The sequence below is a fragment of the Podarcis melisellensis genome (assembly GCF_964234715.1).
Source record: "Podarcis melisellensis genome assembly, chromosome: 13".
In the NCBI taxonomy this organism is placed as follows: domain Eukaryota; kingdom Metazoa; phylum Chordata; class Lepidosauria; order Squamata; family Lacertidae; genus Podarcis; species Podarcis melisellensis.
The window spans coordinates 36,893,176-36,918,909 of NC_138545.1; the positions used below are offsets into that span (position 1 = coordinate 36,893,176).

Genomic DNA, 25,734 nt, shown 5'->3' on the forward strand with positions numbered 1-25,734 from the left:
GTACTAAATCTTCCAACATTTAGTTTCATTGGATGGCCATGAGTTTTAGTTCCACTTTCTCCCTGCCATGCATCATTCCATAAATTTTTATTATGTTGCCTCTTACTCGCCTTTTCTCTGAACTAAAACGTTCCAAACTGCTTCTTCCTAGGGCAGCCACTCCATTCCCACTCACATTCCAGGGGATCATTTCCCCTCCCCCCAAAGTCTATACAACTGGTGGCCATTTATTATACCAACTGCTTGGCAACCCACAAGGGTACCTAGGAGGACATACTGCAAGCCGCAAATGAAAGGCAATACAATCACCTAAGGTGCAACCATCAAATACTAACAGCGCTATACTAAACAGGGGAAACAGAGACAAGCAACATAAATATGCGGCAGCAAGGTCCCTTCCTCAAAACCCTTAGCCCCCATCCTCTACAGTTAACAAGCATCCCTTCAGGTGTTGTGTGGACTCCAACTCCCATCAGCCACAGGCAGGGTGGCCAATGGCCAAGGATGCTGGGAGTTGTCGTCCAGCGCACACTGACAGCGCCAATACAATAGCAACCGAAGAAGAAGAAGAAAAAGAAGAAGAGTTTGGATTTGATATCCTGCTTTATCACTACCTGAAGGAGTCTCAAAGCGGCTAACATTCTCCTTTCCCTTCCTCCCCCACAACAAACACTCTGTGATGTGAGTGAGGCTGAGAGACTTCAGAGAAGTGTGACTGGCCCAAGGTCACCCAGCAGCTGCATGTGGAGGAGCGGGGAAGCGAACCCAGTTCACCAGATTACAAGACTACCGCTCTTAACCACTACACCACGAAGCAGCAACAAATCGCAGCACCTGCCCATCAGAAACTAGGGAAAGCTTTTCAATTCAGAAGAGTCTTGAGTAGGTAAGTTTGATTTCAATTTATGCAAGCTGCCTTGAATGAGGATTCAGAAAGGCAGGGTAGAAGCCTTATGAATAAACGAACAGCAGGCACTGCAAACCTGGTTAGGGAGGCAGCACAAAGTGAGGAGGGGGAGTACCACACCCACTGGCTTCAGCCCTTCCCCCACCCCAACCAGCCTGTGGCCCCTGACAGGCTACCCTGAGGCAAATGTGGCCCTTATGGAAAGGTTTCCCACCCACGTTCTAGCAGAACCCACTGGTACACCTGGGCTTTGGTGGAAAAAGAGAAACAGAGTCATTGGTATGCAGGAGTGGTTCTCACTCTGTGGTACGCAGTCCCTGGTGCTGTGCCCAAACATTTCCACCTGAAAGGATTTCTGCAGGGCTGGGGGGCCCGGGAGAGATGCTCCCAGTCAGAATGGGTGGCGCTGTGCGAGGCGTACGGACTACGTGGCCGAGAATCTTCCCGGGTTCACCTCCAGATTACCTTGAGGTGCTTCTGCAACTGGACTTCGTGCTGCCGCGTGAGGTGCTCGTGCTGCTTCTGAAACTCTGCAAAGAGCAGCTGCTTCTGCAAATGTTGCTGCTGTTTCAGGGCCAGCAGTTCCTGCTGCAGCTGCTGCTCCCGGACGGCTGGGTCCACAGTGGGCAAGCTGGGCCGGGCATCCATCCGCAAGTCCACCGGGCTGGTGCTGCTGCTGCTGTTGCAAGAGCTCTGCATCACCACAGGAAGTACCGGTTTCAAGTCCACAGCTGGGGATGAGAGAGAGAGAGAGAAGAGGGACAATGGCTGCAGTGGTGCAATCTCTACACAACAATGGGGGCTGAGATCATGGCAGTATGTGTGTTGCTTTTTTAAGGGAGCAAATAGAGGCCGTTTCTATCCAACCAGATACACGCAGCCTGCCCAACCATTTCATGCGCTCCGGAAGCCAAAAAATGATTTGCCAGCTGTCATGATCCAGGCCAGGTATCTCCAGCCTGTTGAGACCTAGAACCCACCAAAGCATGCATTTGGCGATCCATTTCTTACATCTTTTACCTTAAATGTTCACATGGTGGTTATCAGTGCTTTTCTTCTAGGGGGGAAAAAGGTGCCAGTAGTGTGTGCCCTTGAATGCCCCCCAGGGAAAAAAAACACCACTGGTGGTAGTGCTCCTGTCGCAAACCACCTCAGATCAGGCCACAACCCACTGGGGGCTCCCCCCCATCAGCTGGAGACCAGTGATCTAGGCTGCTCTAGTGCTGTGAAAGGTTCTAACAAACATAATGCCTGTAGTGTTTGAAGTTGATATCACTACCCGAAGGAGTCTCAAAGCGGCTAGCATTCTCCTTTCCCTTCCTCCCCCACAACAAACATTCTGTGAGGTGAGTGAGGCTGAGAGACTTCAGAGAAGTGTGACTGGCACAAGGTCACCCAGCAGCTGCACGTGGAGGAGCGGGGAAGCAAACCCGGTTCACCAGATTACAAGTCCACCACTCTTAACCACTACACCACACTGTAGCATTACTTTCCAGCATGGAGTGCTCTTGCTCAAGTTTCCAGACTGCCATGGAACCATTGACCATGCTGCGAGTTGTAGTTCAGAACTTCTGGAGGGTACCAGGTTGGAGGACTGCTGGTGCACTATTTACTCCTAAATCTAGTAAGCCAGATTTTAGAAACTCGCTTGCTTATTCTGCTTGAGTGGAGCTCTAATGGCATGACAGCAGGAGTTTTCCACCTGGTTACTTCTGCTGCCACTGCTCAGGTCAAGAAGAGGCGTTTCTTGGCTTTAAAATATCGGACGGAAGCAAGCTAGGAGGCTGTGGGGCCTTCTCCACAGACATCTCTACCAGCCTCTCCCTTTTTAAAGCAAAGCACTGCCATGACCTTTAGGCACCTGGCCCATCCAATGCCAGGGTATGCTCCTGTTTCAGCTGCTGCACCTGAACTGCCTTTGTCTGTCCAAACATCAACTAAGATTGCCAAGGCTATGCATCTGCCTGCACAGAAGAAGAGGAGTTTGGATTTGATATCCCGCTTTATCACTACCCTAAGGAGTCTCAAAGCGGCTAACAATCTCCTTTCCCTTCCTCCCCCACAACAAACACTCTGTGAGGCGAGTGAGGCTGAGAGACTTCAGAGAAGTGTGACTGGCCCGAGGTCACCCAGCAGCTGCATGTGGAGGAGCGGGGAATCGAACCCGGTTCACCAGATTACGAGTCCACTGCTCTTAACCACTACACCAGACCTTTATCAGCTGAAGAACCGCTACAGAGGAGGAGAAGGCAGTCCCAGGCGACTGGGGGTGGGGGTAACATTGCAGGAGGAAGCTTTCAAAAGCTAGCGTGTGCCCATAGGCCAGCCACATCTGAACCCCACAGGGCACTATTGGCAAGGAAGTATCCTGGGGGGATGATGGGATGCCATCCATGTGGAGAGTGCAGCCTGCACTCAACCACCTCAAGTTATGTGGAATGTCAGAGATCAGCACCGGTGAGGCCCCCAGAATGCATCAACTTCAGGAATCACATGCTCTGTGCACGGGTAAAGAGAAGCACCACGCAGCAGTGCTTGTTTTCAAATCCGGGACTACTCTGGCATGCATACGGCTGTGTTTCAGCCAGGGTACACTGGAGCTTATCCTTAGATCCTAGTCCCCAGTGCTGTGATTCAGCCCTGCAGGACTGTGAACCAAAGTGTGCCACTGGGCATGTGCAAAGCACCCTTCCATCACAGCAAGCCTGCAATCATCTGGGATAAAGAAGAAGGCTTTCCAAACAGATGGTACAGATCTTAGACCTCAGTACCTCTTTCTTTCCCCTTCCTTTTTTGGGGGGTGGGGAAGAAGTACCAACACAAAGCAGCACCTCTGTGGCATTTTCCAATCTTGCGCAGGCCTTTCCACCCTCCCCCCCAAATCACCATCGCTGCCGCCACCATTCTTCTGTCCCAGGCACCAGATCTGAGTCACCCACAGCCGTTTTTTTGGCACACTGTGAATGAACAAGGCCTTTCGTGACTCATCAGATGCGTACCCTCCACTTCCACTCCTCACAGGCTGTTGTAAAAAAGCATGCGCTGTTTATTTCTTTTTAATATGAAGTCACACGTGCGTGCTTGTGAGTGTGCGCGTGTACATGACATGGGGCCCCAGCCCCACCTCCGATTATGACATTCATACACTCCCCCCCCCACCGGCAAGCCGTTTCACCCTCCCCAGAAGAACAGAGCAAGAAACGGGCACTGCAGCAAGGGTAAGTAAGGAGCTTCTGCAACAAGCAGCTGACGAACAGTTTCACCAAGCAAAACCCGCCTCCTCCTATTCCTCCTCCTTTTCTGGGGTTCAGTCATAATTATAAACAGGAGGGTGGGGAGGAGGGGAGGGGGGAAAGCCACAAAAGACGACAAAGAAGTCAGGGACTAAATATAGAGGAAGCCAAACAACAGCTGCTGGCAGAAAGGAGGGGGAGGAAGAAAGAGTGGCAGTCAACCGAGAGGTGAGAAAGGCAGCATGATGGAAAGGGGGGTGGAAGAAAAGGAAACCTGGGGATTAATGAATGCTTGTTCTCACATTTATTTAGCATTTATTTAGATTCTGGATCAAGCCTGCAAAGCAAAATAGAAAGAGGGATGGGGGGGTGAAGACGGGGAGGCGGGTACAGCACCAAACTTACGAAACAAGGGGGGGAAGCAGTACGCCCCAACTTGATACTGAATTAGAAGGTTTGTTCCTGAAGAGTAGAAATGTTCAAAAGCCCAATGCATTCTGGTAAACGTCTTCCTTCAAGGGCTTCTGCTGCAATATGAGCTCGTATGTACACAAGGGGAACACAGGAGGGAAGAGTCCTGTTTGTGTGTCTCCCCCACAGGCATCTGGTTGGCCACTGTGAGAACAGGATTGGACCACTGGCCAATCCAGCAGGGCTCTTTCTTACATGCTTATGAACCTATTTCCCCCACCCTGGACACTGCAAGCTTGCAACAACAACAAAAGGCACAGCATTACACAACATACACTCTCTTCCTTGCTTTTATTCCACATCTCTCAAGGCTGATCCAAAGCTTTTGGATCTCTCTACTAATGCAAGTGTATAGCTGGATTGCTTACACCAGTCACTTTTTGCTGTTTGTTCTGTTTCCTGGTTACAGCTCTTGCTGAGGGGGGAGGCGCAACAAGGTGGTCTAAAGTGTGGAAGACCTGGAATTTTTGCCTCACAGCAAGTGGATTGGACTCAACAGCCCCTTTGTCTATCCCCCTCTGAAATTAAGTTCTGTGCCAAGAGTGGGAGAAAACAGGCGTGCGTGTGTGTGTGTGTGTGTGTGTGTGTGTGTGTGTGTGTAGGGAAATCAAAGTTTGCAAGGAGCCAGTAAACAAGGCTAGAAGCATGCACCCAATAAGATTTCATGTGGTGGATTAGCAAGATAAAAAGGAGGGACGGGAAAAGAGGGTTGTGTGGATAAAAGAGTGCCCTATGTCCAGGAACTTTTGCAGAACAACACACTGGCAGGCCCTCTATCAGCTGGCCCTAGTGACTGTGTTGACACTGTGACTTTCGGCATGCGTAAAACACTCTGATGACCCAGTTCAGGCAAGAGAATTTGACGCAAAAATCAATGGTCTTTATCTCCTTATCCAGGCTCTGCTGTGGCAATGGCAGGCCCTGTCTTGCAATGTTTTTTTGAGTTAATGGTCATTCAGATGACCTTTTCCACCACTCCGCACATTAAAGTCAAATATTTGGAAACCTGGCCTGGAGGAAAGGCTAAGCTTTTCCTCCAGGTGTGGCCAACACATCTCTTTTCAAGCTCGCCTTTGTTGCGGTCCAGTATATGAAAAGCTCTGTGAGTTGTGCTCAGAAAGCATTAAGCCAAGACTTAATTTGAGCCAGGCCTCAACTTAAAAAAGAATAATAATAATACTGAAAGTACTGAAGAATGAAGAAGCAGAAACGCCTCAGAACATGCACAGAGTATCTTTTATTCACTAATGACCAACTACATCCTGCAACCAGCCTAGAAGTCACAGACTTTAATTGGGGGTGGGGGGTGGGACGGGACATATCAGCCTGCACATTCTCTGAGGAACTCTTCTTTATTATTACAGTGGTACCTTGGTTCTCAAACACCTTGGTACTCAAACAACTTGGAACCCAAACACTGCAAACCCAGAAATAAGTGTTCCAGTTTGCAAACTTTTTTCAGAAGCCGAACGTGCTCCATTTTGAGTGTTACGCTTCCGATTTGAGTGCCACACTTCTGTTTTGAGTGTTATGCTGAGGTCTGTCTGCTTTTGCTATTTAATTTGCGTTTTTGTGGCTCTTTTTGTTTTGTTTTTGTGACTGTGTGTAACCCAGTTCAGCTACTGATTGATTGATTGTGTGACTGCAGAACACTGTTTATTGCTTTCACTTTATGGATCAATGGTCTTGTTAGATAGTAAAATTCATGTTAAATTGCTGCTTTAGGGGTTGTTTTTAAAAGTCTGGAATGAATTAATCCATTTTGCCTTACTTTCTATGGGAAAGCGTGTCTTGGTTTTGGAACACTTTGGTTTTGGAACGGACTTCCGGAACGGATTAAGTTTGAGAACCAAGGTACCACTGTACTTAACATTCTCCTTGTTTGTTGTGCAAAATCCTGCTCAGAGGTGAAGCTGAAGTGGCTTCCGGCTGAAATGAGCTCCCTGCAGATATGCACAATTCTGAGACTGCTCTGCCTTACCAAAGCTGCTTCAGGTTGAAGCCCAAGGAGTGTGTGTGTGTAGAGGGGCAGGGGACAACCCCAAACGTTCTAACATTTGTGCATCTCTCCTCATTTATTGCAACCTCCGAGTCCACTTGCATTCCTAGCAGGATAAACCGCATAGTGGAACGAGATAGAAAGACCTTGAAAGGGCGACATGGAGTATCATTCTGAAATCTTGTGCGGGGGAGAGAGGAGAGAAGGAAGGTGGCGTAGGAAGAGAACAACACATCAGAACTGCTCCTTGCTCTCTTCTCCCTCTCCTTCCTCCTCCCCCAAGCCCCAAACAGCTCCACGGTCAATCCTGCCCATTCCAGGATTGCAGCAGGTGCCTTTGCTGAATGAACTCTCTGCAGTTGTGAGTAACTGCCTCTTAGACGCAGTGTCATTTGTATGCGAGTGAGGGGCCCTGCACAGCTGAATGAACAACCTGTTCTTAATCCAAACAGGAAGTTGGGGGCGGCGTGGGACGGGGAAGGATGATTCAGGGGATGGATGGGAGAGACGGGCGCCCTGAATACTAATGCAGCCTCTCTCTTCACCGCTGCCCCCCCTCCCCAAAAATCCCTGATTCGCTGTAGCGTGTGCTACTGCGATGCAGACAGGCGGCAAGGCGGCAAGACAGATGTCTGCAGTCTTTGACTGAAGCTGAATGTGCCGCTGACCATCTAAGCAAAGAGGGAGAAGGGGTTTCTAGGGTCACCAATCTCTCTCTGACAGACACACACATTTGTGTCACTGTCCCTTCATTCAGGAAGCTCAGAGTAGCATCAGGAGTGGGGTGGGGTGTATGCTGGGACCCCCCACACACACTCATATCGGTGCACTGGTCAGGTATGATCCTGTTCCAAAACAAAAACCATTGCACGTTCCTCCTCTGTACCGTTCTTGGGGCCTGTGTTCAGTTTACATGTTCGCTCCATCAAATCCACGAAATCCGGTCCACAAGCAAAAAGATCAGGAGCAAATAAGATGTGCCGTACCAACACACTGCAGAGCAAAAGAGCCAAGCCACTGAAGAAAGCAAAGCTTGGCTTCCGACAACTGGTGCAAAGTGAAGAAAAATGTATTTGGGGTGTTTGCAGGATGCCCTTCCGTTCCTATTGCATACCTGGATGCATGTCATATCCATAGGTAAAGGTAAAGGGACCCCTGACCATTAGGTCCAGTCGTGGCCGACTCTGGGGTTGCAGCGCTCATCTCGCTTTACTGGCCGAGGGCGCCGGCGTACAGCTTCCGGGTCACGTGGCCAGCGTGACTAAGGCGTTTCTGGCAAACCAGAGCAGCGCACGGAAACGCTGTTGACCTTCCTGCCGGAGTGGTACCTATTTATCTACTTGCACTTTGACATGCTTTCGAACTGCTAGGTTAGCAGGAGCAGGGACTGAGCAACGGGAGCTCACACCGTGGCGGGGATTCAAACCGCCGACCTACTGATCGGCAAGTTCTAGGCTCTGCGGTATAACCCACAGCGCCACCCGTGTCCCATCATATCCATAACATACATTTAAAGCACGCTAGGACTGCTTTAACAGCCATGGCTTCCCCCAAAGAATTCTGGGAACTGCAGTTTCGCAAGGGTGCTGGGAACTGTAGTTCTCTTACAGAGCACTGTAGAGAACATAGTTGTGTTCTTTTTGAGTGCCCCTGAAAAAGAAATATACTCTGGAATGCATTGCAACAGTATTTTTTCATTTTGTGCACCCTTGAGATAAAAAAAGGACAATTGCAATGCAAACAAAATGAATAAACATCTTCTATGCATTTATACCATGTGATCAGAATAAGGTTGTGGCCAAATCTTTCTTTCTTTCTTTATGCCAGTTCTTCACTTTCATCCTTCCCGTAATCACATATCCTTTGTAAATCAAGGAAATCTTTAATAAAAATACATTTTAATATTTAAAAAAAAAAATGCTGCTGAATGTATGTGAATAGCACTATTGTGTAATATGACCCAAATCTATGCAGAGGCCAAGCATTTTATTAAATACCCTTCAGTTTTTAAAAACAATTAAGCCATTGCAGGATAGCCTATTATAGGCTATGGCAGAATAAATACAGCATAACAGAACCTTACACAATCTGGAATTGTGGTAGGAGGAGGCTCAAGCAGTTATACTTGTTGGGAAGGTCCTTATTTTCATCTATGAAATTTTCAAGATATTCCAGGAGGAATAGAAACTTGCATTTTTAAAAAAATTTCAGATGTTTATCTTTAGCATTCCATACCTCTTGAACACGTTCAGTCCTTAACGGAATGTGTGTATTTCTATATAAATTATAGAATTTTTAAAAAAAATATTTGCATGTATACATATAAATTAGAATATGCTTAACTGGGCACCCTACTTGCAGGACCAAGGCTTGTGTTTGTGAGCACCCACCCACACACCAATGATTATCCAAATTGGATTTACAATCAGTGGTTTTTCCAAAAATGTGGCAGGCAAGTACTTTCTGTCTACTTCCACTCTTATTAATCTAATCACTGGAGAAGAAAAATGCCAGTGTTAAATGAAGAAGGCGACTTACACGCTACTAAGAAAAGGAGGATATGCACTACTGAAAGAGAGAACAAAAGAAATACTAATCTGCATAAACTTTGCTTATGTTATTGCATACATATAGGCACATATTTAGAAATTCTGTACTTAACTCCAATGTATTTGCATTTTACAGAATGAAAACAGTTGGTTGGTTGTTTAATTTATATACCGAAGATCCCAGGGCAGTTCACAACAGAAAAATACAAAGTGAGAATACAAAACACATGATAAAACAAAACAAAACCAATAACACACACCCCGTCCACAAACACACTTCAAATAAGTTTTCCAAATCACTCCAAATAAATGGTTCAATTAATTTGCACCCCACCCCAAAACCAATCATTCCTTTTCAATTGATTTTACACCAATGAAATGCCCACCCCGAACCTGCTGGAAAATCAGGTCCACTTTAATTAATGACCCCATTCATCAACTTTAATTAAACCCTCCATAAATTAGATTCAAAACAAATAGGGCGCAGCAGTCTTGTTTGCAAGCCTGGGGTAGTAAAAGTTTTTAGGGTTTTCTGTTTTACAAAGCAACCCTGAGTGAAAACAAACATGAGTTTTAAATGGGATTAATTGCTTGAATTCGAAAAAAAATTAGGGGGGCAGGGTCAGGTCTGGCAAAATGCATCCAACACTGGCAAAGTGTTGATGAACGTTCTCTCTCTCTCTCTCTCTCTCTCTCACACACACACACACACACACACACACACACACACACACTCTGTCTCTCTCCTCTTAATCAGCAGGCTGGGAACTGCTGTGGCTGCTGCACAGTACAAACTGAAATGTTGTAGGCAGTTCTGTGTGAGCATCCCAAGGTCGGAACAAAAGTTCTAACAGTCGACTGAGGCTAGAGATTGGGAGTTATCCACAGCCCTGGTCCAACCCTCCTGCACAGGACATTATATTCTGCAAAACACTACAGTGGTACCGCGGGTTACAGACGCTTCAGGTTACAGACGCTTCAGGTTACAGACTCTGTTAACCCAGAAATAGTACCTCGGGTTAAGAACTTTGCTTCAGGATGAGAACAGAAATTGCACAGAGGCAGGAGTGGGAGGCCCCATTAGCTATAAAGTGGTACCTCAGGTTAAGAATGGACCTCCAGAATGAATTAAGTTCTTAACCCAAGGTACCACTGTGTATGCATGTGTGACTATGCAGAGAGCACACAGAGATGCAATACATGGGGGGGGGGAGGAGAGAGATTGCAGCATATAACTCTACCCTCCATGTGCACTCTGCTCATCATAACAATGCGAGTTTCATATTTCTCTCCATGTACATAGCTGGTTCCAAACGTTCTGTCCCCACTAGAGAGACTGACCAAGAAACAAACCCGAGTGGTCCTTCCCCTGCCGCCCTCAAGCCACTTACTGGATATTGCAGGGCCAGGTCCAATCAGTTCTGCTAGTCATTTTTGCCTGTTTCAAAATATCCCCTTTTTAAAAAAAACACGCCAATTTTTTGCTAATCTGATTCAGTTCCTTAACAGTAACGAGAGCAACAGACCCTTGAGGGTTATAAGCCCAGTAACAGCAGCTTCTATGGTCAGCCATGGAAGCTGACACTAGAGTCATAGAACTGTAGAGTTGGAAGGGATCATATGGATCCTTTAGTCCAACCCCCCATACAATGCAGGAATTTTTCACCCAAGGTGGGGCTCGAACTTACGACCTTGAGATTAGAAGTCTCATGCTCTACCGACTGAGTCGCTTTACCCCCAAGTCCCGCCACCCCACCCCTCAAAAGAGATTAAAGGTAAAGGGACCCCTGACCATTAGATCCAGTCGTGGCCAACTCTGGGGTTGCGGCGCTCATCTCACATTATTGGCCGAGGGAGCCAGCGTACAGCTTCCGGGTCATGTGGCCAGCATGACTAAGCCGCCTCTGGCGAACCAGAACAGCACACGGAAACGGCGTTTACCTTCCCGCCGGAGTGGTACCTATTTATCTACTTGCACTTTGACGTGCTTTTGAACTGCTAGGTTGGCAGGAGCAGGGACTGAGCAACGGGAGCTCACCCTGTCGTGGGGATTCGAACTGCTGATCTTCTGATCGGCAAGTCCTAGGCTCTGTGGTTTAACCCACAACGCCACCCGTGTCCCCAAAAGAGATTAGACAGCCGTAAAATTGTATAACTAATCTAAAAATAAATCATACTCCTTGCCCCTCATTCCCACTCCTCATGAACCTTAGCCTTTGTGACCTCCCCTCAATACATACAACCCATCCCCTCTCTTTCCAGAAAACATTAAAAAGGAAAGCAGGGGAGAAACCCAGAAGTGTAGTAAAAAGAGAGTTTGGCGGGACCTTGTGCCACCAGAAATTTGTTAGGTTTTTAAATTTTTGTAGGCCAAAGCGTGCTTTATCAGAGGCATGACCTCTGGCTTAGGGAAGCTTATGGCACAGGAAATTTGTTAGTCTTCAAAGTGCCACCAAGCCCCTTGGTTGCTCAAAGGAAACACAGGAAAAGTGGGGCGCATGATGCAATTTCAGACACCGAAGCAAATTTGCATCTTCATTTGGAGACCGTATTTTGTCTCCTGCCTCTTTTCTCTGTGCCCACTGTCATAATTTCACCCCCTGCACCCAATTCTCATTGGTTTATTTGTCTTTCTCTTCCTGACACTACCCCATCCAAAATGAAGACATGTACAGTGCTTTCATGATTTCTGAGGGCTGAATCCAATACTTCATACTAGTGCGCATTTGATATTTACATCTTTCCCTCATACCACACAAACGGGGGGTGGGGGGAGGACAAGATTCCTTGCTGGCAAACCCAGATTGTGTGGAAGAGCTCCATCCTGCTCAGAATCTATTTTCAGGAGTTTTATAACCCACCTCGAAATTCCTCAGCCGATAGCCTTTGCCAAATTCTGGTTTAGCTGCTGAGGTTTATGGTTGTCGTCACCACAAACACTCGATGTATTTATAGCTCTTCTACGGGCTTCACTCCAAACTTGCCTTTGGTGGGTCCTCCCTAGCTCCACTCCACTCCAAAATATTTCTTTCCATTTATCCAGGCTCAAGCAAAGAGGAAAGCACACAGACACTGACCCACAATGTGCTAAAATCCCAGGTTTTGCCTTCCCTTCTTGCAAGAAACAACATGTTCTGCTTTCGCTGAATGTCTTCAAAGCCCAGCTGCTGGTTCACCTTTGCAAAGCAGCACTGGGGAAGGCATGATTTCAAGCAGGAAACTGATAGGCAAGAGAAGGGCGCTTCACCCTTATTCCACTATCTACCTTGCCCCTACAGCTGCATGAATATGCAGCCGTCCCATACAGGAATTGAACCTGCTACCTTGGTGTTATCAGCACCATGCTCTAACCAATGAGAGGGATGGTGCAACCAGGGGCAAACTACACATTATACTGCAGGCATAGGAATAGATGCTCTGTCTTGGAAAGCATCCCAAGAAAGGGGTCATTTGCATTAGTGAAGAAACAGGAAGCAAAGAGCTTGACTTGTCCCCTACAACTTCCCCCTCCATGCAAGCTGGTTTTACCACCCCTTGCAGGTTCCATTTGTGTTTGCAAGGTAAGCCTAGAACATTGGAAAGCCAGAGATTTTAAGGGAAACCGGGTAGAAGGGGAAGGAGTAAACATTATTTTCTTCCCATCCCTTCTCCGACACAAGGGAGAAGGGAGAAAGGGCCATCAGGAACATTTGTTAAATGCGAATGAAGCTTAGTCTGTAATTTGCTCCAGAGGAGGAAGCCATGAAGACACAAAAATGGTAGCATAAATGCTCTCTCTCCCAAGCTTGCCCCCTTGAGGGAAGCTAGCAGTGCTTGCAAAGGACAGACTTATTGGTCTCTTTGGAGAGAGATTTGCGTAGATAGGAAACCCTCACAAGCAGGCTCCTGTGGTTTTAATTGATAGCAAGGGGAAAAGCCAGGCTCGTGTTGCAAGCAATTAATTTGCAACAGGCTAAGGGAGTACATGTTCTTTCCCCACCCCACCAACCAACTTTTCCTTAACATAATAAGAGTTTGCAGTGACTCAAGAAAGCGGAGAAAGAGCTTAAGTGCCAAATTATGTCTTACTTCTGGAAAGGCTTGCTCACAAACAGGCACCTGTCAAAGTAGTATAAATGCAGGGTTCAGGGTAGGGGTGCCAGACCTCTGGGTCTGACCCGAAGTCTCCAGGTTTCCCTGGTTCCCTCCAGGTGATGGGCTTGAATCTCCAGGTGGGTGAGTCAATAATAATAATACAGTGGTACCTTGGTTCCCGAATGGCTTAGTTGACAAACAAATCGGCTCCCAAACATCATAAACCCAGAAGTGTTCCGGTTTGCGAACGTTTTTTGGAAGCTGGACGTTTGTTTCAGCTGTTGGCATTGTTTCCAGGGTCAATCAGCAAATCAGAAGCTGTGCCTTGGTTTTCCAACATTTTGGCATTGTTTCCAGGGTCAATCAGCCAATCAGAAGCTGCGCCTTGGTTTTCCAACATTTTGGAAGTCAAACGGATTTCTAGAATGGATTGAGGTCGAGAACCAAGGTACCACTGTAATAATAATGATTGTGCATGCAGTCTGCCTTTCTCCCCATTCCCAATTAACCTCAATCTACATAGCCAACCTCCAAAACGCCACCAGGGTCCTCCATCTGTGACATCACCAGGGGCCAACCCTAGGTCTCAGGTTTGGGCCCTCAAATCTCAGGATCTGGGATGCACCTAACCAGGCAACCCTAACTAAGGATGCTTGTGAGGGAGAAGGGGCTTACCGCTTTCAGTACCTGCTGATTCTTCTCTGCAAATTATCATCACCATCAGCCTATTTGTATGCTGCTTTCCCACTATACTGTGCTTGAAGTGTCTCACAATATATTAAATGAACAGCTATTCTGTGAATTGGCCATATTTCCACTGTTATTTGTAGCACAATACTACTTATAATGTCATATTTTATAAATTGCTTTCTGGTCATTGACCGTATTAAAGATATTATTATTATTATTATGAACAGCTATTAACAATTCCAAATCTCAGTAATAACAGTTATTATCACTGGGTGGGAGCCATGCTCAGAGTAGACCCACTGGACTTTGATTTCACCAGGTCTACTTTGAGTGTGACTTCGTTGGATAATTGACTTAATGCCAATTAAGTAAATACTGTGAGTTGGGGGGGGGGGTGGAATCCATAAATAAATAACAACGACTAGGATCTGGGAGACCAGGGTTCAAATCCCCATTTAGCCATGAAGCTCGCTAGGTGACCTTGGCTCAGTCTCTTAAGTCCCAACCTAACCAAAGTCACAGGGCTGTTGTGAGGATAACATGGAGAGAGGGAAGAACCAAGTACGCCACACCTTGAGCTCCTTGGAAGAAAGGTGGAATAGAAATGCAATAATTAAATAAATAGTAGAAGAAGTATGCAAGGCCAAAAAGCTCTCTGCTCCACAAGGCCTTCCACAAAGGTCGACTACAGGTAACTCTGTAGACGCTGGGTGGCAACTACAACTCTCGCTTGCCTCCCCATCCCACAATGTACCTCTTTTAGCCCATTTCTCCTGGTAATTAGGCTTACATCTTGTTCCTGGGAGGAAAAAGACAGGTTACAAATCATCTCAAGGAAAGGACCCTTGCAGGAGAGAATCAACAGGTGAGGGAAGACTAAGCACCCCCAACCAATTCAAGTTGTTTGGGCCTTTAAATACCAGCAACAAAACCTTGAATTTGGCTCAACAGCTAATAGGCAGGCTGTTGTAAATATATATTTGTGAATTGGGAGCCAAGGAGCATTGTCAAGGCCCAAGTGCCCTGCAGAGCTCTTTGCCCCTTCCTATAGCAGTGCAAAAATTTGATCATATGAAGATGTGAAATCCTGGGTCAGAACACTGATCCATCTAGCAGGGTATTGTCTACACCAGGTATCTTCAAATGCCTTTTGACCCAGGATCCACTTTTATCCCAAACTGCATTCAGGACACATTTCTTAATCTTTGACCATGGTGGCCATGTTCCTGTTGTGATCCACTAGTGGATGCTGACCCACCAGCTGAAGACCAATGGTTTACACTAAACTGAGAGAAGCTCTCTAGACTCCCAAGTAAGTATCTTTTCCATCACTTGAGGTTCCTTTAACCGGAGCTTGTCAGGGACTAAACAGGAATCTCCTTTATGCAGAGTATGTTGCTCCAACACTGAGCTATGGCTCTTCCACAAGGCTTTGGATTCCGATGGTGATATTTTGTTTGTGTAAATACAGAGTAACTAATATCCCCAGCCATAAAGGTTAGAAACTTTGGCATCTATGCAGAAAAGTGTGAGAGTTTTAGGTGCTTTTTTACCTTCACAAACTCACCCCCCCCCGAGTTTGGGGATAGGCCTGCTGGGGAAGAACCGTGGCAGAAAAGCAGTGGGTGGAGAAAGGGTTAGGCACCTTCTCCTCTGTTCTGCTTCTTTACTACAAATCAGTCCCTTCCCCCATGTTTTTTTGCTCTAACACAGAACCATTGGCCCTCCAGATGTTGTTGGACTCCCAACTCTCATCAGACATGGCTTATGGTCAGGGATGGCAGGGGTTGGGAGCCCAACAACATCTAGAAAGATGGAATCACTTAGCCACCCAAGTGCAGAAGCAACATTAATCAGGAGCAACAGATTGAGAGAAGGCCACAGGATCATTAGCTCCATATGCTGACTCAAGTGAAATCATTCTGCCCTTCTTGGTCTGGTTTGATCATTACATCTGACTGCTGTTGACTCTTAGTTAAAAAATGAACCAGGGGATTCTCCTAACCAGAGTTAACAAAGGCCACTTATCAAGAACTCCAGTCCAAAAAAAAGACCCGGGGAAATTTGCATGCCAACTTGTCTCCCACTCTGAAATCTGGCTATCATTCTATCTGCATCAGACACGTTTAGAAATGTACTCAATTCTTAATTATTGCTAATATTATTTACCTATTTCATAGCACCAAGAGTGTGTGTGGTGATCTACAGAGTTTTGCAAACAAAATAAGAGGCTGGGGCTATGGCTCAGTTGTGGAACATGCAGAAGGTCAGAGAATGTGAAGGGGCCTTGTACGTCATCTGGTTCAATCCCTTGCCTGATGCAGGAAACCCAAAGCCAGAGCATTCTCAGAAAATGACTGTCCGGTCAGTTAAGGGACAGAGTTGGAAGATACCCTGAAGGTCCTCTAGTCCAAACCCCTGCAATGCAGGAATCTCAGCTAAAGCATCCATGACAAATGGCCATCTAACCTATGTTTAAAAACCTCCAAGGAAGGAGAGCCCACCACCTCTGATGGGAGTCTGTTCCACTGTCGAACAGCTCTTACAATTCCTTCCTGGTATTTAGTTGGAATCACATTTCTTGTAACTTGAAGCCACTGGTTCTGGTGCTAGCCTACAGAGGAGGAGAAAACAAGGTAGCTCCATCCTCCATGTAACAGTCCTTTAGTGACTTGAAGATGGCTATCATATCTCCTCTTTTCCAGGCTAAATATACCCAATTCCCTCAACCGTTCTTCATAAGGCTTGGTTTCCAGACTCTTGATCATCTACATCACCCTCCTCTGCGCATGTCCCAGCTTATCAATTTCCTTCTTAAATTGTGGTGCCCAGAACTAGACACAGGCCACTGATCCCTTTTTGTTATTAATCCAGAGTGGAGAGTACATGGGCAAATACAGTGGTACCTCGAGTTACAAACGCCTCAGGTTAAAAACGCTTCAGGTTACAAAGTCCGCTAACCTGGAAGAATTACCTCGAGTTGAGAACTTTGTCCCAGGATGAGAACAGAAATCGTGTGCCGGCGGAGCAGTGGCAGCAAGAGGCCACATTAGTGAAAGCACACCTCTATTTAAGAACAGTTTCAGGTTAAGAACGGACCTCCAGAATGAATTAAATTCGTAACTAGAGGTACCACTGTAGCTTAACCTGGAATTATTTATTTATTTATTTATTTATTTATTTATTTATAATATCCTGCCCTTCCAGACCAGCTGCAGACGCTAGCGTCACTGTGCACCTGCCAGGGCCAACACTCCAACAGGGGACCCACTGTCAGTCTCGGGACTCCCCTCGCTCAGCTGCTTCTCCTGTTGCCCATTAATGCCTGTTCACCTGCTCTCTCCAGGCCCCCTCACTGACAGTTTCTTACCCAACTTGCATGACCACCCTTCAATGGCCAATGGGCATTCCCAGGACAATCTACAAGAAGAGCAAAAAAAACCCAACTGCAATATTTATAGAGTAATAAAGCAAAAGAATGGCACAGCTTTAAATTTAAAAAAACCCTCTAATCAATAAAAGCTCACGGCAGCTTGAGATAATTAAAAGGTTTAAAAGTTAACGACGTTTTAAAAATAGAAAGGTTGAAATAATAGCCCAGTAGGCACCAGTGTAAGGCAACTTTCTCTGCAGCCAGGGATGAATGAGATCAAATACAGATACACATGCTTAAGCTTGGTTACAGTTGGAATTAAGTCAAAGGCCTCGTAGAGGCTTTTAAGGAGGGATCTGAAAGGGGAGAGGTAGCATCATGAACTCTGTCTGCTGACAGCAGCTGTCCGGAGGTTTCAGAAAGGAATCTTCCCCGGTCCTACCTGGATATGCCAGGAACTGAACCTGTGACTTTGTGCACGCAATGTATGTACTGTTGTTACATATTTATTTATACCCCACCTTTATCCCTGACAGGGACTCAAAGTGGCTTACAGATAAAAATAAGGGCAGCTAAAAACATGGGGGGGGGGAAACAATCATTTAAAACTATTAAACATTGATAGAAATAAAAACTCACCCACACACCCCGATTTTAAATGATCACTGAAAATTCAGGTGTGGAATATTCCTGGAGGACAAATCCTCACAGGTTCCCCTATAGAGGTCAACCTGCTATAGAAGCAGTGTTTGAAATTAGCCAGGCGCCAGGCAAATTTTTGCTCCCGACTTTCAACCACTTGCGACCAAGTGAAGATGCCTGTGTCAGGTGTGTGTGCAGGAGCCAGGCCCTGTGACCAATAGGACTTTGCAGGACTGGGGACTTCCTAAGTTTGTTCTGAAGAGGCAAGGCGCGGCCTCACAGGTAAGGCTGATTGGTAACTCACACCTGGTGGCAAGAGCTGGGAAGGGATATAAGGTCAGCATTTCCCTTCGGCTCTTTGCCACAGCAACACGCTTCCTGCCTTTCTGAATTTGGCTTCTTGCTTCCTGATCCTTGAACCTCAGCTTCTTGACTCCCTGGTTCTTGATCCTCAGACCCCTGACTTTGTGACTCCTTGCTTTCTGACCCTCGGACCCTTGGCTTCTTGACTCCTGGCTCTCTGACCCTCAGACTCTTGGCTTCCTGGCTTCTGGACCCCCATTCCTGCTCCCACCCCGCCATCTTGCCCCCGGTCCTGACGTCCCCTACCGGGACTTTGATCGCCTGTAAACCAGACCATGACACACTGGCTAGTAAACAGAGGAGGCGAGAGCAATATTGGATTCAGGGGTCCTGCTTCTGGGCCTCCCATAAGCATCTGGTTGGCCACTGTGAGGATACCTGATGAGATGGGCCATTGGCCTGATCCAGCAAGCTCTTCTTATGTTCTTACCTTCCACACCGACCTTCCACACCGAGATTTCAACAAGAACCTCGTGTTTCCATCCCTATCTTTGCTGTCGTAAGAAGGGGAGTCTTTTTCCGCTGCCCTTGCCGCCCCAATAGTTTCTTGAAAATGCAGAACTGCACGGATCCAAAGATTATAAGTCAAAACATCTTTTCAAAGTTTTGCTAGTGACTGAATAAATGACTACACCGGCTGATTCTCGCTTTCCTGGTCCTACCCAAGCAATGCATAAAAAGTTGGCATCACAGCAAGATGGAAGAATCACCAACGCAGCACTCACAAGAGTTAGAATTTGGGCTGACAACAGTAAGCAGCTTAAACCTTTACTCTAAAAATACTCGCCCTGGTATTCTTAGACCAGCATGCTTTTTTACACAGATTCCACACACACACACACATCCCCGCCCGCCCTGTTGCTCTCATCATAAACTATTCACATTTGCTCAGAGTGCCAATGGATGACCACAACGGTCAGGAGCAGAGATGGGGTACCTGCAGGCTTTTAGTTGTTGCTAGACTACAACTCCCATGAACACTGACCAGTGCAGCTGATGGAGGTTAGAGTCCAAAGATGTCTGGAGGACCACGGGGTTTCCATCCCTGGTCTGGAGGAACCAGCATAGGCATGAGGCATGTGGGGCGGGGGGGGGGGGTGTTTAAAGGCATTTCACCACTCCTAGAACACAGGTTTCAATTAATAACAGCAGGATACATAAATAGTGTGAAAATGGTTTCAACAGCAAATAAAAAGCAATTGCCAGGCTAGCCGCTGAGAATCAATCTGTACAAGAATTAATTTATTTAATCACTAGCTAAACTTTCGCCTCTGCTGTTTAGATTTCTAACCAGAGACTGAATATATTCTGTGTTTCCATGATGGCATTGCAAACATGTTCTGAGATACCGATCTGAGACTCCAGCGTCTAAGCATTCAGAAACAGGCCTCCTAAGAGTCTTCATGGCTTTAGAATGTTTCTTAGCTGGTATAAAAAAAGCAAGTTTCTGTACGTCATAACTGAAGGGGAAAAACACTGTGTCTCGGCAAAAGCTAAGAAAGCACAAGGGAGAAGAGTGAAAATGTCAGTGCTGTTTTGGCAATTGTGTGTACGTGTCAGTGTTGTGGGCACGCACAGACACACATGCGTTTCGGTGTCTGTTCGGCCCTTTTTCCTTCTTCCATTTGCCATTGTTCCCTGAAACCACCCTTCAAAACATGTCGTCTCAACCTTCAATCACTTCCCTCTTTCCAACAGTCGCTGGCAAATGAAATGTACTTTGAAAATTAGCCAGGATCTTGGAAGCAGAACAAATTAATGGAAATCAAGCAAACACAAAAAGTTATATAATTTGCCTAATTTATTCTGACCATGATTCTGGTTTTCCTTGGGTCAGAATCTCTACTGGGGAGGGGAGAAGAAGAATACCTAGCCTCCTAGCTGAATCACAGATCCAACGTAAAGCCTGAAGGTTAAGAGCAAACAGCTGTTCCTGCAGCACACTACACAGTATGTGAAAGTGACTCAGAGTGCAATCCTATACCGGCAAGTCCACTGGCCATACGATTTGCTAGAAGCCCTGCTACACAAGTAAAACCCCCTATATAACCGCTGTGAAATGTACGCCAGCAGAAGATGCCCAAGTGCATTGGCAGAAGAATCAAAGCAGGGCAAGGGTAGTGGACAGCAGAGGAAAAGAGTGCACAACTTGTGTTGTGTATCCTATCCTTTGATCCATAGCTATGTTCCCAACAATGGAGAAACTCTACACCAGCCCGAAAATTGGCACAATGATTTCCCTCCCTTTGACTTCAAAATGAGGGGGGTGGGATCAGGGGGGCGGAAAAGCTGCCTCCATTAAGCACCCAAAATCAACACACCGCCACCAGGACCATAAACCACAAACAAGGAGACCATAACTCTTGATGGTGGGATGTGTGGCATGGGGCTATATATCTCCGGCAAATGTTGTCGAAGGATACTATAGAGCAGGTATGTGCAACCTGTTGATGGCGACCCACAGGTGGATCGTGATCGAAACTCAACAACTCTGGGCAACCCTTCCCAAAAAAAGCTCAACTCTGGGCAATGAGTTGGGTAGATCACTGCCAGTTTTTTATACTGTGAGTAGATCTCAGTGTCTTGGAACTTGGACATGCTTGCTATAGAGGAACTCAAATCAGCAGTTCTGGGCACCACAATTTAAGAAGGAAAATTATTCTTTATGTGTCCATGTCAGCTTTGCTCTCTCACTTGTTGCTGCTGCCTTGTTTTGTGCCTCTCTTGCATTGAGATAAAATGTTTTGTTCATAGAGGGATTCAAACCAGAGACCTCCTGAGGGTGCTTGTGACTGGTGTGAGGGACAGGGCCACGGGCCTCCCTTGGCTATGCCTCTGTCTGCTGCTTAGTTCTTGCACACCTTGCGCATTGTGGGCATGGGAAGGGGGTGGTGCAAGCCCTCATAATGGCATGTATTGCTTGGTTGCCTCCATGCCCATGTAGCATGTTGGCATTGTCACCAGTGCAGTCCCTGACTGAAGGTCTGTGGCTGTGTTTCCAGAGGCACCGCCTCTGTCATTTTCACACCGCCTCTATCCTTTCTGGTGTTGTGCTTTCCTCTTTCCTTCCCAGGCTGAGCACAAACTGGAAACGGCATCTGTTCTGTTGGCGTGGCAGCAACGTACCCTGGCATAATGTGCGCACAGGATTGCTCTGCCCGGATAGTTGGACAGGCGTAATGACCTAGTTCAGACATCACAGCCAAATCCTCAGTGTTTCGCACTTGGTATTGAACAGAGGGAGAGAGGGATATTGTTTAATTAAATAGCAAGGAGGCGGCTGGGGCAGTTTCAACAAGAGGAGGAGCAAGACTTGCAGATGGACAAAGGAGAAGCACATGGTAGATTTTGGTGGCAGCCAGATTTCGCTAGTTACTTTACACATCCTGAAGACTGATTTCCGTGTGCTTGGTTTAGACCCCAATCTACATTAAGACTCATCAGATGGCCTCTTTAGCTTTGTTATAACGGAAGAAGGATGAATGGAAATTCCTATTTGCAGACATCACCCCCCCTCTCTCTTTATACAGTTAAATTCAGTCCAGCATTTTACAAAGCAAGTCAGGAAATTCTAGTTGTTCCTTACACTCTGTTGCATCATCATAATTGCTCTTTGCCACTAACAGGAGTTAAACACGACAGTTCCTTAGACTAAAGGGCCATCAAGTTTTTCTGATGTGAGATTGAGGGTAATGTGTAGTTCCATTCCCCCAAATAAGTCCCCCCCCCCCAAGAACATTTCATGTGCCTCCCTCCAGTTTAAAAGTCTTATGTAGTTTCTTCTCCTATCCTCATTTAATTACATGGCCTATCATTCTCTCAGGTCTTTCCATTATCCTTTTGAATGAAAACTATCAATGTTTCTTATTTAGCCTTCTTTTGTCTAAGCCAGAGATTCCATAACTTTTCCTCCCACAGACCACTGGAAAATTGCATAGGGTCTTGGTGGCTCACTTAATGATTTTTCTGCTTCTTGTAGCAATTGCAGTGCACTGGGCTAGATGTTGTATTATTTTTAATTGCATTTTTATTGCTTCTTTTATTGCTTATATGTTGTATTTCGTTGTATTACAATCTGAATCCATTTTAATTCAAACGGCAACACAGTACGTACAATAAAAATATAATACATTCCAAGAAATAAAAGCAGCAGTCAAAATACAATTAAAGATCAATATGAGTATTTAAGGCAAAGGGTGTATTGTCCCCCTTCCTCAACCACAAATCCACAGACACATTGTGGACTACCTAAATGAAGCTGGGGACCACCATTGGAGAACATTTAGCATAGGTGCAGGGGTCGCCAATCTAGATTTCCTTTCTAGATTTTTTATCTGGGAACATCCCCCTTGTTCCCAGATCAGCACAACCCAATGTTACAGAAATGGACACTTGGGTCTTCATAGCACTGCACAGAATAGATGCCTTAGCAATATCACACTCTCTGCAGATACATAGAGATGAAAGAGATCCCGTGGCAGAACATTATGTACCTAAAGCAGGAGTAGCCAAAATAGTGCCCTGCAGATGCAGCTGGACTCCAACTCCCATCAGCCCCAGCCAGCAAAGCCAACAGTCAGGGATGATGGGAGTTACAGTAGTACCTTGGTTCTCGAATTTAATCCATTCTGGGAGTCCGTTCGACTCCCGAAACATTTCAAAAACCAAGGCGCAGCTTCCTGAAAATCTCCATCCAGAAAAGCTAAAGAAACATAAAAACAGATATTAGTGTGCGAGGTTTGGTTAAGGTTACACACACATACAAACTCCAAACATATGGTCAGCTGTGAGATTCAACAACTTTCTTCCAACCTTTGGAATAGCAAATTGTCCCAACAAAGTTGCTACCTCTGACTCAAACCTGGCTTATGTTTTACAAAACAACAGGGAAAGCAGACAAGTTCCCTTCTGTTCCAGCTTTTCCTACTTCTGTAAAGTCTAGATTCCAAGACTTTAGCCTGGTCTACGCATGCAGCAGTATGAGGTGATATAATACTTAAGGGATAGAGAATGCTCTAACTGCAGGTAGGAGTTGCATTTTTTCATGCTACCCTATGTGAAAAATAAACAAATTCCTGCAGATTAATTAAAAACATAACACCCTAACACACTGAGGGAAGTAGTGTAGTCTGGTATGCTTCCTGTTGCACAGGGAGTAATTGAAGACTGTTGTTGTTTGTGCAGGGGTACACGACAAAAATGTGCTCTCCCACCTGTAGTCTAAAGTGGTACAGTCCATTCTACTACCTCATTCCCACCTCATTTTGCTGCATGTGTAGACCACAGCTAGAAATCTCCCAAGGCAGGAGATTACATAACTTCCCTAGGCAACTCATTTCTTTGCTGAGCTACTCAGCAGGCTACGATTACGGCACAGGTACCAGTGTTACCCTGATGTGTTCCAGAACAAGCACGTAAATTGCACAAGTCAACCAGGCACATATCTTTGAACACCTATTTCCCTAGATGCACGCGCACAGATGTTTAAATCTGTTTACACACTTCTTTGTGGTGAGCACACTGGAGTTTCTCAATATGCAGCACTGCCCCAAGAACCAATAACTTGTTTTAACTCCAACAATATGCTAGGCATAGAAGGATTGTTAGCAGATGTCCATCCAGCTTTTTAAAAATAAAAGCTGCAAGAAATAATTTAGCTGCAACAGCCTCGTTCAGACACAAGGCTCTCCACACCGTGACATCTTTCTGGGTTTGCAAATAAAGGCACAAAAAACCTCCATTCCTTGAGAAAGGCTCTGTTTTTGCCCTTTTCCTCCAGGAACCCCTGTGCACAGTAACGTAAGGGTCATTATCCAAACCCCATCCCAACACACAAAGGAGCATTTGACCCTACCTCCCCTCGGTTCATGAAACCGAGACACCAGTCCATCACTACCAGAAAGCATTTGTGCCACAGCAAATACTTGCAGAATAAATCGTTCTGGATGCTTCAAATGACTGAGCCACGTATTACAGAGGAAGGAGGTATCTCGAAACCACACACACAAAAAGGAGGACCACTCCTTCCCACTGGCTAGGGACAAGCACTTGGCAATACACATGTTATTATTGGAAGGCTCGGGAGCACATCCCACATGGAAACCTAGACATTTCACCCCACACCATAGATGCGTATGCAAGTTACTTGTGCTCCAAGTAGGAGAAGCTTGAGCGTGTGGCCCTGGTTGGCGAAGACTGTGTGCCCATTGCATCTAGATATGGGAGAGGTCATCACCAGCCTCCCATGGCAGGTACTGCATTTTACAGTCAAGAGCTGGCAGGGAAGAGAAGGAAGAAGGAAGAGACTCCAGGAGCACATGGGGAAATGAATTATGCCCCATATTTTTATTATATCAACCTGTTCTCACACCGGACTTTTACTGGGTAATCAACAATGAGATAAGGATCAAGACCTATGAGTGTATGTCCTTTTACAGCTCTGGGGAAATAGTTTGAATTCCTATCAGACCAGCTTCACATTTTGAGAAGTCTGAGGCACCTGGATGAAATGCGACATCACCCTCTAAGTTGTGCCGGCTCCTGAGGCTCAAGATTGGAGAACAATCCTGAATCTAATGGGCTGCAACTGAAACTCCAGATGTGGTATTGCAATATAGCCTTTTGCACTGAAGTTGCGATGGGGAGAGCCACCCCAGAAGCCATTCACTTAGGAGACTAGCCCAGTTAATGTGCTAGCAAACACAAACACCCTTCATAACATTTGCAGACCAAAGACTATGGAAAAGAAGAAAGCAGTTCCTGGAATTAATATTCAGGTGTTGCTCTAATGGTGTTGAGCACTTTCAGAGGTCAGGACTTCCTTTTACATTCATGCGAGCCGCACAACATATAAAATAGGAACAAGCCAGGATTAACTGTGATGCTAAGTACTGCACAGAACAGGGCTCAGCTCAACTGTGATTTAATAACCCCAGATTTCCTAGTGTGAGATGCATTTCCATCTTTCCCACTTCAGCTGGATTTATTTACAAATGCACTTCAGCTCAGAAATGGGGCTGTTCCCTTGCTCTGAGACAGCTGGAACGTTTTTTGTAGTAAGACAGGCTCTCACTCCATTCCAGCAAATACAATCCATGTGCAGAAACATGCATGTTGGCTAACCCTAGTATGCCAGCAGATGACAGAATATGACTTATGGGCAAGAGATAAGTGAGAGAAAAGGTTCAGCGCAGGACCCCAATGTGTTCACTATGCATCAAGGTGCACTGCTGCTGCTAAAAGATGACAGGCTGGAAGCCCCTAGTTGCTTCTTTTGCTATTTCTATTTTATGGGAATACAGAAGGAAAACAGACTAGACTCTCCCCAGCCTACAAATCAATCCCAACCAGAGGAACATACTGCAAACTTTAGCTACAAAGAGATGGCCAAATAACTTTCACTTTTAGTCAGAACCAACAAAAGAATCTATTTT

General features: G+C 46.0%; 1 protein-coding gene across 4 annotated transcripts in view; it reads right to left on the bottom strand.

Moving 5' to 3' along the window:
- HDAC5 (histone deacetylase 5) overlaps positions 1-25,734 on the bottom strand; it is a 113,449-nt gene that overhangs the window by 58,147 nt on the left and 29,568 nt on the right. For all 4 annotated transcript variants that reach the window (XM_081883846.1, XM_081883848.1, XM_081883847.1 and 1 more), the window contains one exon: positions 1,373-1,638. In XM_081883846.1, coding sequence (XP_081739972.1) covers positions 1,373-1,638 — 266 coding nt within the window. The remainder of the gene's footprint in view (positions 1-1,372; positions 1,639-25,734) is intronic.